The 19654-nt window shown below is 51.1% G+C and overlaps 1 protein-coding gene across 1 annotated transcript in view; it reads left to right on the top strand.

Moving 5' to 3' along the window:
* LOC140430238 (diacylglycerol O-acyltransferase 1-like) overlaps window positions 1-19654 on the top strand; it is a 475807-nt gene that overhangs the window by 265188 nt on the left and 190965 nt on the right. The window contains exon 11 of the mRNA XM_072517667.1: window positions 7846-8069. Within this exon, the coding sequence (XP_072373768.1) occupies window positions 7846-8069 (224 nt within the window). The remainder of the gene's footprint in view (window positions 1-7845; window positions 8070-19654) is intronic.

Below are 19654 nucleotides of genomic sequence, written 5' to 3'. Positions count from 1 at the left end.
TGCAGACTCCGCACAGACAATGACCCAAGCCGGAATCGAACCTGGGACCATGGATCTGTGAAGCAATTGTGCTATCCACAATGCTACCGTGCTGCCCTTAAGAACAAATAAATCTACACTATATCATTTTCCCGTAATCCGCCCCATCCAAGGCTAACTAAGGCACTATCTTCCTGTTTTAGTTAAGGGTCGATTGGCTATTGGTCTCTAAAGATTCTATGCATCCCTATTTCTCTAGGATGTTCCCTCACAATCTGCCTTACTCAAAGGATGATTTATGTTTTGGCCTCCTTTTACCAGCAATGGATGCAAAATTTTCAGTGCTGTCACCAAGATGTCTTGCAGACTTTCTCAGGGTCAGCATCTTCTAGTCTGGTGATTTTCACACCCAACCTGAGTTTTAGTCCCCTCGAGCCACAGAATATCCTTACAAAAGTCAATCACACATGACTTTCCAGACTAAACTCGGTAGGTAAAGTCTGACTCACACAAAGACCAGAAACTTCTAATATTCTAGCCTTTGTGCCGGTTAGAAACTTCTAATATTCCAACTGTTTCTTGGGAACTAGAAACTTCTAATATTCCAGCCCCCACTCTAGCCCCCATTCTGTCAACTAGAAACTTCTAAGATTCTAGACTCGCTTTACCTAGAAACTTCTAATATTCTAGGCCTCCACGCTGGGTGCCATGGAGAAAGCAAAACAACTGGCTGGGCGTAATTAACACAGTGTTAACACGTCGGGTGCCATGTAGAAAATAAAGCAATCTGCTAGGCGTAATTAACACGGTTTTAATTAAACGTTGGGCGCCATGTTGAAATCTCACCACTATTCTTAGACGTCCCCCTGTACCAAAAAGGGTCGACATTCTAAATGGTGAACAGGGATTCACACTCCCCGACTCCTATGCAGGCTTCGGTGGGTGCTATTCAGGTCTAACTACGTTTTCAAGTTATCCTCCGGTATAACCCATACCTTCACAGAAGATTTCATCTACTTACCACTTAGTAGCATCAATCCTGGGTCCCGCATTGCTAAGTAAGTAAAGTAGACTTTGGAATAACCACTGTTTCAGGTTAAAATTTTAAAGTTATTTTATTATTATATTTTTTCTTTTAAAAGCTACAATCACTGTCTTTACAGAAAGGTAAAAAGATCTTGCTTCTGGATCCTTCTGGTTGGTTGAAGGGACCTTCAGGCCCAACTTGACAATCAATCTTCTTTAAAGTCTGGTCTTCTTTAGATGTATTCGCTGGTGAGCTCGGTTGCTATGTCTTGTCGATCCCATGTACTGAGCTATGAGAGCTGGCTCTGCTGGCTGTCTCTGAGCTGATTCTGCCTCCTCTTTAAATTCTAGTCTTCCTTAGATGTATGAGCTGTTTTAGCTCGGCTACTTGGCTCTGTCCCTTTCCCATGACCGAGCTGACTGTAAGCTGACTCTGCTTACTTCTCTTGTTCCTTCTCTGCTTCTCCGCCCCTCTCTGCTTCTCTCTGAGTTCTGGTAGTTCCTGCTCTGGTCTCTGGGTTTATATTCTCTTTCTAACAGTTATTAAGTTTTTATGACTTTAGTGTAAAGTAACTTTTATTTCACTTGGATTGAAAAAGGTACCTTTAATCTAAATTTTTCTAACACGTCTAAGTATTCATTTTGACATGACCTCACCTCTCAGGTCTCTGATTACATTGTTTCCTTTGTGATGTTCAAAGTTCCTTTGAGATATTGAAAAATGCTTTGGTTTCCAGAGGGGTGTTACCTTTAATTCCTGTCATTTCTATCGTTTTATTTTCCAATTGCGTCCTCAGCTGATAATTCTGACTTTGATTTTAGCTTTAAATTATGTTTCTTGTAGACTGATAGTCTCCAGTTTTCTTTTAATTAACCTGATGTTTGCTGAATTTCACACCTATATATTTGCCCCCCAGTCATTCTTTCCTATCTGCTGATTTTACTTCAATGAAGGTGTGAATCATTGCTTTTAGCTGTATGCTAAAATCCACTTAGTTATGACTTGAAAGACCTGCCTGTTTTAAACATTCACCATCTAATTCAACTGAAACCCTCATCCATGCTTTTCCAATGCTTACTAAGATGGTTAATTTCAATAAAGGCGTGAACCATTGTTTTTAGCTTCATACAGAAATCCTGTGTGTTTGCTAAGCCTGCTTGACTAAGGCTATCTGCATTTTACAATCCTTCTCTTTGCAGCTGCTGTTAACCCTTTGTGGGATCTTTCCCTGTATTCTCTCATATTTCTCTCAGACCAGATATTGCCAGACTTCCATGTTTCAAATGACACATCTTTCCATATTTTCAATTACAGGGCGTGGGAGGATCTGGCCCCAGGGTGTGCCCACATGGTGGCCTGGCTCGCGATCGGAGCCCACCGATCCGCGGGCGGGCCTATGCCGTGGGCTGGTGTACCGGTCCGCGATGGCCGGTACGGAGATGAACCCCCCCCCCCGCGCATGCGCTGGGATGATGCCAGTACACGCTGGCGCTCCCACGCATGCGCCAACTCGTGCCGGCCGGCGGAGCTTCGACGCCGGTTGGCGTGGCGCCAAGCCCCTTCCGCGCTGGCCAGCAGAGCGCTAACCACTCCGGCGCCGGCCTAGCCCTTGAAGATGCAGAGGATTCCGCACCTTCGGGGCTGCCCGACGCCGGAGTGGTTCACGCCACTCCTGCGCGCCGGAGTTGCCCGCCCCACCGGTTTCCGAAGAATCCCGCACCCGATCTGCAATGGAGAGGGAGTGCCTTCCCATTTATCCAGTTTTTGGTTCATTATACCTACTTGCTCCTTCCAGTTTCTAACACTTGCCTTGGTCCCCCCCGAACCATATGCCTAGCAACCTCTGGCCGTCTGACTTGACGGTGAAGGGGACAAGGGATTGGCCAGCCAAATTCCCAAAGAACATGGCCTCTCTCCCCAAGATTTATCTTGGTTCCAGAGGCCAATTCGAACTGGTCGCAGGTGTTGATCAGTCTGTGCACCAACAGTGGATCCGGACAGAAGGCAGTGACGTTGTCTATGTACAGGGAGTCTTTGACTTAAGTGCCTCTACTGCCTGCGATTGTCACTCCTCTTATACCCACATCCTTCCTGCTGGACTACAACACATGAACAGGATGGGAGAGAGAGAGCTGCGCTTCCTGACTCCAGTTTTAATTGGAAAGCTTTCTGATTCCCATCCATTGATTGAAACTGCACCATTGATGTTTGTGTAGAGCAGCCAATTGTGAATTCCCTCCCAAAACCCTATTTTGGAGCGCATAGCCATCATGTAGGTGTGCAATATTCTGTCAAAGGTCTTCTACTGGTCCAGGCTGAAGAGGCAGATATTTACACCTCTGTCCCGTACATAGGCAATCGTACACCTGAGTAGCGTGAGACTATCAGAGATAGCCTGAGATCGCATTGGTGGTCCAGGGGCCATCAATCTGGTCAGGAGGAAATGACTCATGTTCCTCCAGCTTGGGTATTCGCTGCACAGGGAGGGGGTGGACGGGCGTCTCCTTGTTACAGACGTACTGGACAAGAATGCTCCACTCTGGTTAACTAATTGTATGCCCCGTCTCAAGTGAGCAGCTGGCTGTCCTTCATGACCTGTCCTGCTGAGAGAGCAGGTCTGGTCAAGGTGGGTCACTGACTCCAGAGCAGACCTGACCCGATTGGTGATGACCTTGGATATTTATAGTCCACATTCAACAATGAATTAGGTTGCCAATTTCTAATTTCTTCCCTTTCCCCCTTCTGCTTGTAGATGAGGGTAATGATGCCTTTCCTCATGGATTCTGACATACTCCTGGCTAGAAGCATACTCTTATAGATCTAGTACCTCTAGTAGATCTTGGCCAATCCAATAGAGCCAAATATAATTCGACCTGTCAGCCATCACTTCCGGGAGTTTTACTCTTCTCGAAGGACTCCAAGGCCTTAGTCAATTTATCCAGAGTTAGTGGTATGCCCAGGCTCTCCTGCCCAGTGTCCTTTAAGACCTGTATGATAGAGGACAGGAAGGACTGACAGACCATGCTGTCTGTTGGTTTCAAATCATATAGTCCGACGTAAAAGGATATGCTGATCCTTAAAATCTCAGACTGCAGCGACTGTACTGAGCTCTCTGTGTGTACCTTTTGGAAGAAGAAACACAAGCACGTCTCATCCTGTTCCATGGAGCAGATTCTGGACTGGAAGATTATCTTCGGAGCCTTGGCAAAGAGTGAGGCTTCACCTCCTCTGGAGATCCTCCTTGATATCAACTTCAGAAAATTCTGCATGTTTTTCTGGAGTTGGGACATTTCCCAACCCCACCCCCCTCATCCGTTTCTTTCTTGTCTTCTGAACACCTTTGTGCATGCAAAATATCTTGATGTCCTTTGTTGCCTCCCACCAATGTGTCAGGGACTCAAAGAGGGATTTCAGTTCTTCAACTTGTAATCCATTTTGAGTTCTTCAATGTTCTCTGGAGTCAACAGTTTCACATTCAGTTTCCATGGTCCACTGCAAACCCTCTGGTCCTCTGTAGATGACAGTCGGCCAACAGGAGGCAGTGGTCAGAGAAGATCTGACCATGAAATCTCAGGGCACAAACAGGAAGTCTAGCCTGGAGCTGGCGGACTCATCTAGATGTGATCAGGTATATAAACGCTGTGCTCCATCTGCAGGGTTGCTGAAGATGTGCAGCTTGGCATCTTTTACCATTTCCATCAGGAGTCTGGATGAGGCGTCCAGTCTCCTGTCAGTGCTGTTGGACCTTCCAGCCGCATCAAAGATGAAGTTGAATTCATCGCCCAGAACAACCAGTCTGGAAGTCGATAGCAGCAGTGGAAGCTGCTGAAGGACAGCCAGCTGCTCACTTGAGACGGGGCATACAATTAGTTAACCAGAGTGGAGCATTCTTGTCCAGTACGTCTGTAACAAGGAGACGCCCGTCCACCCCCTCCCTGTGCAGCGAATACCCAAGCTGGAGGAACATGAGTCATTTCCTCCTGACCAGATTAATGGCCCCTGGACCACCAATGCGACCATTGCTTGTAGGAGCTGAGGTGTGGTATTGCACACTCCTGCAGAAACAGCAGGTCAGCTTTAACCTTAGCAAGGTAATCCAATCAGGGGCTGATTTAGCACAGTGGGCTAAATCGCTGGCTTTTAAAGCAGACCAAGGCAGGCCAGGTTCAATTCCTGTACCAGCCTCCCCGAACAGGTGCTGGAATTTAGCAACTAGGGGCTTTTCACAGTAACTTCGTTTGAAGCCTACTTGTGACAATAAGTGATTTTAATTTTTTTCATTCAAGGCAGCAACACATTGCTTAGTGGATTTACCACTGCGTGCATTAATGGAAGTGATCTTTATCCCAATTTTAACATGTTTTTTCGCTTACCAGATCTGTTGATATTGACAGTTCCAGTACTTTGATCAGCTCCTGCATGCCCAGAGCGTCTGTAAACCTTCTCACTTTGGATGGGCTGAGGAAACTGTCCTGAATACCCCATTGGGATTGTTCCGTCTAGGTGGCGTCACTTCCCCTGTTGAAATAGTTTCTCCTATCCATCCCCCTCCAGGAATGTTGTTGTTCCTGATTTCCCAGGGTGCTGCGATGTGCTAGCCCCTCACCTTGGTATTGGGGTGTGCTCATCACCTCGTTTCTGATGCCCTGGAGCTCGGGTGTCTCCTCCTCCAACTCTCTAGAGTTTAGCCACTTCTTCTGTAGATGCCCAACAACAATGTCAGCAAAACAAAGGAGCAAAACACCCCTGACTGCATCAAGTATGCCGAGGTGGAGATGGTTGACAGCTTCAAATTCCTGGGTGTGCACATCACCAATAATCTGTCCTGGTCCACCAACGACAATGCAACGACCAAGAAAGCACAACAGCGCCTATACTTCCTCAGGCAACTAAGGAAATTTGGCATGTCTACACTGACTCTTATCAATTTTTGCTGATGCACCATAGAAAGCATCCTATTTGGCTGCATCACAGCCTGGTATGGCAGCTTCTCAGCCCAAGACCGTAAGAAACAACAGAGAGTCATGAACACAGCCCAGTCCATCATGTGAACCCACCTCACATCCATTGATTCTGTCTATACCTCCCGCTGCCCTGGGAAAGCAGGCAGCATAATCAAAAACCCCTCCCACCCGAATTATTCTCTCTTCCAACCTCTTCCATCGGGCAGGCGATACAAAAGTCTGAGAACACGCACTAACAGATTCAAAAACAGCTTCTTCCCTGCTGTTACCTGACTCCTAAATGAGCCTCTTAGGGACTGAACTGATCTCTCCACGCATCTTCACCTGAGGAAGGAGCAGCGCTCCGAAAGCTAGTGACATCGAAACAAACCTGTTGGACTTTAACCTGGTGTTGTAAGACTTCGTACTCTTCTCTACTGAGTAGTGCTACGCTCCAAATGCTTCACCCGATGTCTATGTATTTACATTGTGTATCTATCATATATCCTGGGCTGGATTCTTCGTTTCTGAGGCTAAGTGCGGAGGATCTGTGGCGTTTTACGTGAAAAAAACCGGCGACGCCCCCTCATTGATCCTGTGACTGCTGAGGGGTTATTAGCACACTGCATAAAACCCCTGGCTCCCACAATATATACAGCCGGGTCCGTGGCCGCGCATGCGCGGAAGTCAACAACTTCCAGCGGTCGCGCTGTAAAACAGGTTGTCGGCCATGCGCAGACCCGACCTGCCAGATCATGCCCCCCTGGCCACTGCCCACCAGTCCCCCCAGCCCACCAGTCCCCCCAGCCCTCACGGAAGCCCCCACGGCTGGCAGCACGGCTCCCGCCTGACTGACGCCGCTGGACACAGTCCGCAGCCGCCATGCCGGGTTCCCGACCACTAAGACCACATGTCTCCTGCACGGTCGGGAACTCGGCCCATCGTTGGCGGAGCATCAGGCAAGGGCCTTCAGGTGATGCCCTAAGGCCGTCCCAATGGCGCGTGACACAATGATGCTGTTTCAGAGGGGCTGTTTAGCACAGGGCTAAATCGCTGGCTTTGAAAGCAGACCAAGGCAGGCCAGCAGCACGGTTCAATTCCCGTAACAGCCTCCCCGAACAGGCGCCAGAATGTGGCGACTAGGGGCTTTTCACAGTAACTTCATTTGAAGCCTACTTGTGACAATAATCGATTTTCATTTCATTTCACATACAAAACCTGCGTCAAACAGGCGCCGCCCCCGATTTTGGCGTCAAAAGGGATTCTCCGCCCGATCGCCGATTCCGAAATCGGTGGTGTGGAACAGAGAATCCCACCCCTATGTTTTTCATATATGGAACGGTCTGTCTGGACTGGACACCGAACAATACTGTGTACTGTACTTCGGTACACATGACAATAAACCCTTTCCATTTTCATCCTCCTCCGAAGTACAACTGCCCCTGTGTCAGATAGCAGTAGGCTCTTGCTGCTCACTTGGGGGATGGCTTTGTCCTTTTCCAACTTCTTCCTGCTCCTCCTTGTCAGCTGCCAAACCCCCGCTAACTGGCACACTGATAATTTCTCCTCCATTGGTTCGGTACGCTGAGAGGTGGGAGATGCGGGAAGCAGTGATGTCGTTTGGCCATCTGTAGCCTCCCTTTTTCCTTTCCCCTTATCTTCTGCTTTGTCCCCTATTATCCCATTCTGCTGGCTGGAGATTTTCACGTCTGCTTGGCAGTAATCAGGCTGGCCGTTCCATCTGCTTCGGCCTCCTAGGTCTTTGCCACCTGTGCATAAGCAAGGCCACGTTTGAGGTAGGTCCTGTAGAGGGGGCCTGCTCCTCAACACAGCTTGCAGCACTTAGTCTACTTACAGTCATTTGTCTGATATCCTCCCTGCTTGCAATTCTTGCAGATGAGAGTGCTGCAGTTGACCGCCCCATGTCCAGATTTTCGTCAGGAGCGTCAAATTTTCGAGTGGCCAGCATAGATGAGATAGCCACAGCTTCCCCTGATCGCAAAGCTGGAGAAATGGCAGAGGATTACTTGCTTACCATCGGGCTTGAATGTCACCTTGACCTGGCATTTGCAGGTCCAGATGCCAAAGGCGAGGAAGGAGAGCAGAACTTCGACTGGAACGTAGGGGCCATAGAAGTGCACAATCACCACACAGTCCTGTTGAGATGTCAGAGTAAAGATGGGGCTTTGCATTGAGGGTTCTCAGGTGTGGCAAGTCTCTCTTCTCAAACACTTTCAGGAAATGTCCTGGGTGTAATCGGGATCAGGCGGAGAATCCCTTCTGCAGACAGTGTCCAGCGCTGCCACAGTCGGGCGGGAGCCATGCTGCTGGCCAGTGGGGGGGGTTCTGCGAGGGCTTGGGGAACTGGTGGGGGGTGGCCGGGGGGTACTATCTGGCAGGTCGGGTTCGCGCATGGCCTGTGCATGTTTTACGGCACGACCGCTGCAGGTCGTTGCTGTGCACAAGCATTTATATCGTGTGAGCCGGGAGTTTTACTCGGCGCCGGCTGCTAGTCCCTCACCAGTCGCAGGATCAGTGAGGGGTCGGTGCTGATTATTTTTTTGTCGTAAAACGCCACAGTTCCTCGGCTGGCTTCAACACTTAGTCTCAAAAACGGTGAATCTGCCCCCTATCTCTGAACATCAGACAGTTTAGGATGTTATACTATAGAGAGTTGGCATCCAATAAACTAAAGCCACGTTGATGAGGTGCAGCCTCTGTAAACTAGAGGTACGTGACTCAGCCTATAGAGTCTGAGGACAGGCAAAAGACACCTGTGAACAGCACTCCTCCATTTTGAACTCCTAATGACATTTCCCTGAGCATCCCCACTAACTGCTGTTTCTGCTACTCTACCTCCAGTAAGAATGGATTGGGCAAGGCAAATCCCATATTATTCAATATCCAGTAGCTCCCTGGGATTTCTGGAGGTTTAAAGCAAATTCTTGTAAAAGAAATGCACTGCTGTTCAACTCAACAAAGTCTGTAGATCAAGCAAGTTTTGATTACACAATATATTTTAATGATTGAAGGATATGTAGGTGTCTGCTCATTTAAAAAAATATATTTTTATTAAACATTTTCTTTTATAACAAACAGGACATCAATAACATAGCTGATGATAAAAACACACAGAAAAAACAAGACTAACACTATCATATAATCTTTTCACGACAATACTAACTACCCTCCCCCCACCCCCAACAGCTGACGATGACTAGTTCTTTAAAGTAGGAAATGAATGACTGCTGTCTCAGGTAGAATCACTCCACCCACCCTCCAATGGTGTACTTGACCTTTTCTAGATATATAAACTCCATCAGGTCACCCAACCAGGCCGACGCACTGGTCGGAGTAGAGGATCTCCATCCCAGCAGAACTCATCTCCAGGCTATCAGCGAGGCAAAGGCCAGAACATCCACCTTCACCCGGTCTGCAGTTCTGGTGAGTCCGACGCCCCGAAAATGGCCACCAAAGGACGAAGCTCCAGATCTATATTGAGAATCGCTGACATGGTGTTAAAGAAGGAGATCCAAATGCTTGCCATTCCAGGGCACAACCAGAACATGTGGGTGTGGTGAGCTGGCCCCACTCACATTTGTCCCCCACTCCCACGAAGAACCCACTCGTTCTTGCCTTAGTTAGGTGAGCTCTATGTACCAGCTGAATTGGATAAGCGCGCACAAAGAAATGGAATTCACCCTGCACAAAAATTTTCACACCACACCTCTTCATCCAGAATAGGACCTAGCTCTCCCACCCACTTTGCTCTCACCCGGTTCAGCGAAGCTCCCTCCTTTGAAATGATCTGCCCATTAATATTTTGAAATGTTCCACCCCCTCAGACCGCGCCAGCAATAGGGTTCGCCTAGGCAGGGTGGGTTCTGGGGCTAAAGGAAATGTAGGACAGGCCTTCTGGATAAAATAGCGCAGCTGGAAGTAGCAGAAAGAGTGCGACCCTGACAGTTTACATTACACTGAGAGCTCCTCCAAACCGGCAAATTGTCCCCCCACGAACAGATTCCCAAAGCTCATGAGGCCCTTTCCCTTCCATGAGTTGAACGTCCCAGCCAAACCCGGCAGCGCAAACGAGTGATTGCCCGTAGATGTGGGGCTAATAGTGACATGGAACTCAGTTTGTATTGCTGCCTAAACTGCTTCCATATCCTTAAAGTAGAGAAATAATTTGTTGGGGAGAGCAGGAGCTAGGCCGTCACCAAAGCCTGCAAATGCAAGCCCCCACATGAATCCATCTGACTTCACATGGAGCTCAGCCGTACCATACAAAAGCAAGTCATCAGCGTACAAAGACACCTTATACTATCCCCCCCCCCCAACCCCCGCCTTATCCCTCTCCATTCTGCCAATGACCTCAACGCAATGGCCAAAGGTTCAATAATAGTGGCGACAATGGGCATCCCTGCCTCATGCCTCTATTCAGGAGAAAGTACCCCAAGCTCAACAGGCGCTGAGTAGGATCCATCTTCAAGACCAAATCTACAAAGGGCGGAGTATGGGCAGATATTATTATTGCCGAATATTCCTGTTGAATCCATGGCAAACAGAATGCATAGACGATAGTAGAAATGAATGGATGCAAGCCATGGCGGTCTATGCGGTAGTCGACGTACGTTACTTCGGCGGCGTTAAAGACACATTTCTCATGCCGCAGACGGACGCCGGCTTCCTCACAACGCCTCAGCACCTCAACCTGGTTTCGTAGGTGCTGCTAGTCGAATGGGCCGGTGATCAGTATCTCATCTAGATAGACCGCCATGCGAGGTAGGCCTTGCAGGATGTTCTCCATTACATGTTGGAATATTGCACACAAGGACAGGTGGGTATATTCACGTTAACGCCCTGTGTGTGTTCACAGTTACGAAGCGTCTGGACTCAGAGGCCAGGGGCAAATGGAGGTAAGCGAGACTCGTTGAGTTTCATAAACGTGTGCCTCCGCTGAGCTTCGCATAGATAGCCTCAATCCTAGGGACCGGATAATGGTCAAGTCGGGACACACGGTTGACCGTCATCTTATAGTCACCGTACAAACACTGCCCAGTCACAGACCTGCACCGGGCGCATGATGCCCAAATTCCTCATGCAGTCCAATTGAGCATCCACCTTGGATCATAAGGTGTATACGATAGGTCGAGGACGGAAGTAGTGTGGTTGAGCCATCGGGTCCATGCTTATTCGGGCCACAGCCCTTTTATGGTGCCCAAGCCATCCTGGAACACTGAAAGAAACCTTGTCAGAACCCCTTCAGGGCGATGTGGATGCATGCGGCACACCCGCTGCCAATCTAACCGCAGATGCATAACCAGTCACGCCCCAACAAGCTCGGACCGCTTCTGTGAACCATCACCAGGGGAAGGTTTGAAGATTGTTGACCACACTCATCCGCAACAGTTGAAGTGCCCGCAATTGCCACTGGTTCCCCCGTATAAGTGTCCAGCCTTGCATTGGTGTCCAACAGGGTCAATGATTGAAGGCCAGACTGAATGCAGTCGATAGTATGGCAACTGACTACCGACACTGCCGCCCCAGTATCCATGTAGATCGGTTTTCCATTAATTTGCAGGGAGATCCGATGGGCGCCACTCTTGGTGTAGTAATGTAGCACAAGCGCTGGTAGGTGCTGTCGTCGTCTTACACATAGTAAACCCTGTCACATGGGGGGCGGACAAGCCTGATGGGCCGGCAGGCAGGTAGATCTTTACGGGGCCTCCTGTATCACTGGTCTCTGCCGCCTATTACAGCACTGGCTGTTTGATGGTCGTAGTCCTGTTCCTCATGGTCAGGGGAGAGCGTCCTGTGGCAATCCCACCCTCTATTACGGCGGCCCATGGGCAGGATTCTCCAATAATAGGGCAATGTCCCCACTCCCGCGAGAAAATGGACGCGAATCACTCCGGACTTTTTTCTAGAAAGGGGGCATTTTTAAGGGGGCTTGCAGGGCTCCAGAGTGCTCCACGCAGCTCTGGCTGCCAATACGGGGCCCTGCACTTGTGGCCGCGGGTACGCGCATGCACATGGCGGCCCCACGCGATATGGCGGACCCACACAACGGGCCGGCGCCAGGAAATAGGCCCCCCCCCGGATCGCACGCGCCTACCGATCAGTGGCCACCGATCTGGGGCCTGAACATCGTGGAGGCCCCCCCCGGTGATGGATCCCCCCCCGCTCCCCTTCCAGGATGGCCACCGCAGCGGTGACTCCGAGCTCCCGCCGGGTGGAACCATGTTAGAACCACGCCGGCGATAACTCGCCCAGTTGCCGGCGCAGAATTGCAACGGCCTCTTTCAACGGCCCCTGACCGGTGTTGAGTCGACCGCGCTCGACTGGCTGCGTATCTCCAGTTGCCAGAGAGTCGCGCGAAGGCGTCGCGGGTCCGACGCCCCATTCTCCGCCCCAGCACCGGGCGCAATTGTGGCGCGGGGGCTCGGAGAATCCTGGCCCATGTTTCTCCGGTAGGTGTCCCACTATCGGGGGCCAGCTTCCTCAGTTCTAGCCAAGTGTGATTGGCGCTTGATCTGGTGTCCAGACTGAGCATTGCTAGTCCCTGGAGTTCCTGGACGCCTTGTTCAGTAACTTTGTCTGGAGATGGCTATCCCCACCACGTATTGCATGTCCAGGTGGGCCTCAACTAGTAATTTCCATTGCGTAGCCACATCGCAGAGTCCACAAACCAAACGGCCCCGAAGTGTCATTCAGTGTCACTCCGAACTTGCAAATCTCAACCAGTTTTCGGAGGTGGGCCAAGAGGTCACTCACGACTTGGCCTGGGCCTGAGCAGCCAAGTGGAACCAGATATGGTGCACGATGAGCAATGGCTCCCCCACTAATGTCACCAGGGTGGATATTGGGGATCCGGGTGAGTCAGGTTCTTTATCAAAGAACAAAGAACAAAGAAATGTACAGCACAGGAACAGGCCCTTCGGCCCTCCAAGCCCGTGCCGACCATACTGCCCGACTAAACTACAATCTTCTACACTTCCTGGGTCCGTATCCTTCTATTCCCATCCTATTCATATATTTGTCAAGATGCCCCTTAAATGTCCCTATCGTCCCTGCCTCCACTACCTCCTCCGGTAGTGAGTTCCAGGCACCCACTACCCTCTGCGTAAAAAACTTGCCTCGTACATCTACTCTAAACTTTGCCCCTCTCACCTTAAACCTATGCCCCCTAGTAATTGACCCCTCTACCCTGGGGAAAAGCCTCTGACTATCCACTCTGTCTATGCCCCTCATAATTTTGTATACCTCTATCAGGTCGCCCCTCAACCTCCTTCGTTCCAGTGAGAACAAACCGAGTTTATTCAATCGCTCCTCATAGCTTATGCCCTCCATACCAGGCAACATTCTGGTAAATCTCTTCTGCACCCTCTCTAAAGCCTCCACATCCTTCTGGTAGTGTGGCGACCAGAATTGAACACTATACTCCAAGTGTGGCCTAACTAAGGTTCTATACAGCTGCAACATGACTTGCCAATTCTTATACTCAATGCCCCGGCCAATGAAGGCAAGCATGCCATATGCCTTCTTGACTACCTTCTCCACCTGTGTAGCCCCTTTCAGTGATCTGTGGACCTGTACTCCTAGATCACACTGTAGGTAGGCAAGCCGTTAGCAATACCACAGTTTGTATCTCATTGCCAGTAATTGCATTTGTTTGAAATTTTTTTTTAATGCGATCCACGTATTCCCCCCAATCATCTGTACCTGCGTTAGAAGATTCCAGCTTTTCTATATGTGGGATTTCGGCGGTTAGTAGTGGGCTTCCCGTAGCCTAGACTAGGCGAAGAGCTGGACCGGGCGTGCAGCAACCGGCATCGACAGCAGCTCCACTGAATTTCCGTCTCCAGTGTTACGGTAAGAAGAACGCCGAGAAACAAATGAACAAGGTTTATTATAATGCAATTCCAAAACTTCTTCACTCCCCTAAGGGTCTCCTTCTTCGACCTGCAACTAGGTCAGTGTTTTATACGAGTTGGAAATCTCCTTGTTAAGAGGAGGCCCCGTTCCCTTATAGGGGAAGTTCATATTCCGAGAAGATCATGGGAAACCGTATGGTCCTGATTCAGGGACCTTCTTTCGGGTTATAACAATTCCGTTCTTTTTCCCCAAGGGAGCAGGGACCTACCCATTAGAAATCAATCAATCGTGGAATAAACTCTATATGCATGCAAAAAGAATGGAAACTCCTTAACCCTTGGGTTCATAAATCACGGATTTGTGTGTGTGTGTCCCCACTCCCCGCAATAAATACATTTTCAGAATGTGCAGGCCAAGCGCCTACTCAAGATGGCCACCAAACAAACCCTCAGAGTAAAACAAAAACAGTTCTGGAGCCATAATATCGGTAGCACAGTGATTAGCACTGTTGCTTCACAGGGCCCGGGTTTGATTCCTGGCCTGTGTCACTGTGCGGAGTCTGTACATTCTCCCCGTGTCTGCGCGGGTTTCCTCCGGGTACTCCGGTTTCCTCCCACAAGTCCTGTAAGACGTGCTGTTAGGTGACTTGGGCATTCTGAATTCTCCCTCAGTGTACCCTAACAGCTTCGTGATAGGCATTCGCCGTCTTCCGGGTAAGCGTTCTCCAAGGTAGCCTTCAGGATGCACGACAATGCAGAATCGCCGAGCAGAAACTTATAGCCAAGTTCCGGACACATGAGTACAGCCTCAACCGGGACCTGGAATTCATGTCGCATTACATTCATCCCCCACCATCTGGCCTGGGCTTGCGAAATCCTACCAACTGTCCTGGCTTGACACAATTCACACCTCTTTAACCTGGGGTTACCCCTATCTCTGGATCTGTAAAGACTTAATTACCTGCAAATGCTCACATTCTAAGCATTGTCTTGCATCTTTGAATGTGTCGTTATATATGTTTCTGGAACATACCTCTTCATTCACCTGAGGAAGGAGCAGTGCTCCGAAAGCTCGTCTTTGAAACAAACCAGTTGGACTTTAACCTGGTGTGGTAAGACTTCTTACTTTTTTTTGGACACTAAGGGCAATTTAGCATGGCCAATCCACCTAACTTGCACATCTTTGGACTGTGGGACGAAACCGGAGCATCCGGAGGAAACCCACGCAGACACGGGGAGAACGTGCAGACTTCGCACAGACAGTGACACAAGCCGGGAATCGAACCTGGGACCTTGGAGCTGTGAAGCAACAGTGCTAGCCACCGTGCCGCCCGTCATGGTAAATACTTACGAGATTTCTCTCCCATTTCAACTCATGGTTTTCTTTGGCCCACTTCTGAACTCTCTCCTCCCTAAAGCTGTGGAAGTGAACAATAAGTGCTCGGGATGGCTCATTCGGCCAGGCTGCTGACGGGCCCTGTTAAGCTCCAGAGGGGAGATGGATCCACTCTCGCCTATCACGTTCCGAAACATTTGCGACAGGTATTCAGTGGGCTTCAGGCTGTTGCTAATTTGCTGTGGTCTCTTAATTTGGCTCTGTTTAATTACGTTTGCTCAAGAGTCGCCAGGTATGGGACTTCCGGTTGCGGCTATGCGGAGCTAAGCCGCACGATTCAGCAGCTCCCACTACCACGGACTTTCGGGCTCGCTAGAGGAGCCCCAACGGAACTTTTTTTTGACGCAACCCGTGGGGAAGGGAAGAGAGAGGTTCCCCCTCCAACTTCTATGAAACGGACCAGAAGTGCAACGTCCAAAGGAGCGACACTGGAGCAACGGGAGAAGCGAGGGAAAGAAAAGAAAATGGCGGCGGCCAGGGACAAAGGGGAGCTGCAGGAGTTCATCAAGCGCTGCTTCGAGGAGCAGCGCGAGGAGATGCGCAAGGAGATACAAAGAACAAAGAAATGTACAGCACAGGAACAGGCCCTTCGGCCCTCCAAGCCCGTGCCGACCATGCTGCCCGACAAAACTACAATCTTCTACACTTCCTGGGTCCGTATCCTTCTATTCCCATCCTATTCATGTATTTGTCAAGATGCCCCTTAAATGTCACTATCGTCCCTGCTTCCACCACCTCCTCCGGTAGCGAGTTCCAGGCACCCACTACCCTCTGCGTAAAAAACTTGCCTCGCACATCTACTCTAAACCTTGCCCCTCTCACCTTAAACCTATGCCCCCTAGTAATTGACCCCTCTACCCTGGGGAAAAGCCTCTTCATGAAGATGTTGGCGCCTATGCTTTCGGCAATTGAAGGACTCGGGATCACCCAGAAGGCCCATGAAGTTAAGATCCAGGCGGTACAGAAAAGAGTCAGTCAGAACGAGGAAGAGCTCGTGGGCCTGGCGGTGAGAGTGGAGCAGAACGAGGCGCTACACAAGAGGTGGGCGGGAAGACTCGAAGACCTGGAGAACAGGTCGAGGAGAAAGAATCTACGGATCCTGGGTCTCCCTGAGGGAGTGGAGGGGGCCGATGCCGGGGCATACGCGAGCACGATGCTCGAGGCGATGATGGGCACGAAGGCCCCTTCGAGGCCGCTGGAGTTGGATGGGGCACATCGGGTGCTGGCGAGGAAGCCCCAGGCAAATGAGCCGCCAAGGGCGATGGTGGTGAGGTTTCACCGGTTCACGGACAGAGAGTGGGTCCTGAGATGGGCCAAGAAAGAGCGGAGAAGTAAGTGGGACAATGCAGAGATCTGAATATACCCGGACTGGAGCACGGAGGTTGCAAAGCGGAGAGCGAGTTTCAATCGGGCCAAAGCGGCGTTGTACCGGAAAGAAGTGAAATTCGGAATGCTGCAGCCAGCGTGACTGTGGGTCACATACAAGGGCCAACACTATTACTTCGAAACGCCTGAAGAGGCGTGGACCTTTGTACAAGCCGAAAAGTTGGACTCTAACTGAGGGTTTGTGAGGGTGGGGGGGATGTTTGAGGTTTGATGTGTGATGGTTGTTGTATATAGGGGGTCAATCACATGCAGGAAATGTTAGCTGGGCTGGGGGAGAGAGACAAGGCCGCGACAGGAGTTGCGCCAGAGGGGACAGATCGGGCTTTGGAAAGCGCGGGTTTTTTTTCCCGTGCGCGGGAAGAAAGGCGGGAAGGGGAACGAAGGAATGCATATTGATTGGGAGTCTCCCACACGGGGAGGTCAATGGGACAGCGGGGGAAGCAGGGGTCAGCAGGCGTCAGCTGACTTACGGGAGTGACATGGGGGGGAGAAAAAAAGCTAGACAGGGGTTTAGCGGGGGGAGGGGAGGGGGGAAGGGGGGTGGGGAAGGGTTGCTGCTGCACTGGCCGAAAGGGAATGGGACACAGAAGAGGTGGTCGGGATGGGGGTCCCCCCTTTGGGGGACTGGAGGGGGAGGGAGGCGTGGACACGGGACTGGCCCAGAAAAGGAGATGGCTAGTCAGCCGGGGGGTGGGAGGGTGGGGGGGGGGGGGGGGGGGGGTGGGGGGGGAGCCCCTCCAATCCGGCTGATAACGTGGAACGTGAGGGGCCTGAATGGGCCGGTGAAGAGGGCTCGAGTGTTCGCGCACTTAAAGGGACTGAAGGCGGACATGGTCATGCTCCAAGGGACACACCTGAAAGTGGCGGACCAGGTCAGGTAAAGAAAGGGATGGGTAGGACAGCTATTCCACTCGGGACTGGACACGAAGAATAGAAGGGTGGCAATATTGGTGGGAAAGCGGATGTCATTTGAGGCCAAGACTATTGTAGTGGACAATGGAGGGCGATATGTAATGGTGAGTGGTAGGCTGCAAGGGACGTGGGTGGTGTTGGTAAACGCATACGCCCCAAACTGGGATGATGCAGGATTCATGAAGCGCATGTTGGGGCGCATTCCGGACCTGGAGATAGGAGGCCTGATAATGGGAGGGGACTTCAATACAGTGTTGGATCCAGCACTGGACCGCTCCAAATCAAGGACTGGAAAGAGGCCGGCGGCGGCCAAGGTACTTAGGGGGTTTATGGATCAGATGGGGGGAGTGGACCCATGGCGGTTTGCAAGGCCGCAGGCCAGGGAATTTTCTTTCTTCTCTCATGTACACAAAGCCTACTCCCGGATAGATTTCTTTGTTCTGGGTAGGGCGCTCATCCCGAGGGTGGAGGGGACGGAGTATTCGGCCATAGCCGTTTCGGACCATGCCCCGCACTGGGTGGAACTGGAGCTGGGAGAGGAGAGGGACCAACGCCCATTGTGGCGGCTGGATGTGGGACTGCTGGCGGACGAGGTGGTGTGTGGGAAGGTGAGGGGGTGTATCGAAAGGTACTTGGAGGCCAACGACAACGGGGAGGTGCGGGTGGGGGTGATATGGGAGGCGTTGAAGGCGGTGATCAGGGGAGAGCTAATCTCCATTAGGGCTCATAGGGAGAAGACAGAGGGTAAGGAAAGGGAGAGGTTAGTGGGGGAGATTTTGAGAGTAGACAGGAGATACGCAGAGGCTCTGGAGGAAAGATTACTTGGGGAAAGACGACGGCTCCAGACGGAGTTTGACCTGTTGACCACAGGGAAGGCGGAGGCACAGTGGAGGAAAGCGCAGGGGGCGACCTACGAGTATGGGGAAAAGGCTAGTCGGATGCTGGCACACCAGCTCCGTAAGAGGATGGCAGCGAGGGAAATAGGGGAAGTCAAAGATGGAAGGGGAGCCGTGGTTCGGAGTGCGACGAAAATAAACGTGGTATTTAAGGCCTTTTAAGAAGAGCTGTACAGATCCCATCCCCCAGCGGGGGAAGAGGGGATGAGACGATTCCTAGATCAACTGAGATTCCCGAGGGTGGAGGAGCAGGAGGTGTCTGGTTTGGGGGCACCAATTGGGTTGGAGGAGCTGAGCAAGGGTTTGGGGAGTATGCAGGCGGGGAAAGACTCGGGACCGGACGGATTCCCGGTGGAGTTCTACAGGAAGTACGTAGACCTGTTGGCCCCGCTACTGGTGAGGACCTTTAATGAGGCAAGAGAGGAGGGGACCCTGCCCCCGACAATGTCGGAAGCGACAATTTCTTTGATCCTAAAGCGGGACAAGGACCCACTGCAATGTGGATCGTACAGGCCGATCTCGCTCCTCAATGTGGATGCAAAGTTGCTGGCAAAAGTGCTGGCCACGAGGATCGAGGACTGTGTCCCGGGGGTGATCCATGAGGACCAGACGGGATTCGTAAAGGGCAGGCAATTAAACGTGATGATGATGCCATCGGAGGAGGGAGAGGCGGAGATAGTGGCAGCTATGGACGCGGAGAAGGCCTTTGACCGAGTAGAGTGGGAGTACCTCTGGGAGGTGCTGCATAGGTTTGGGTTCGGGGGAGGGTTTATCAGTTGGGTTAAGCTCCTTTACAGAGCCCCGATGGCGAGTGTAGTGACGAACCGGCGGAGGTCGGAGTACTTTCGACTGTACCGAGGGACGAGGCAGGGGTGCCCCCTGTTCCCCATGTTGTTCGCATTGCCGATCGAACCATTGGCCATGTCATTGAGGGAGTCCAGTAAATGGAGGGGGGTGGTCCGAGGGGGAGAAGAGCATCGGGTGTCGCTATATGTGGATGACCTGTTGCTGTACGTGGCGGATCCAATGGAGGGGATGGTGGAGGTCATGCAGACTCTAAGGGAGTTTGGGGAGTTTTCGGTCTATAAGCTCAATGTAGGGAAGAGCGAGCTCTTTGTATTACAGGCATGGGACCAAGAAAGAGGGATAGGGGACCTACCGCTGAGGAGGGCGGAGGGGAGCTTTCGGTATCTGGGGAACAAGATAGCCAGGAGTTGGGGGACCCTACATAAACTGAATCT

This window comes from Scyliorhinus torazame, chromosome 10 (assembly GCF_047496885.1).
Source record: "Scyliorhinus torazame isolate Kashiwa2021f chromosome 10, sScyTor2.1, whole genome shotgun sequence".
Classification (NCBI taxonomy): Eukaryota; Metazoa; Chordata; class Chondrichthyes; order Carcharhiniformes; family Scyliorhinidae; genus Scyliorhinus; species Scyliorhinus torazame.
Note: the sequence above shows the minus strand (reverse complement) of the source record. Positions and strands in the feature narration are given on the sequence as shown.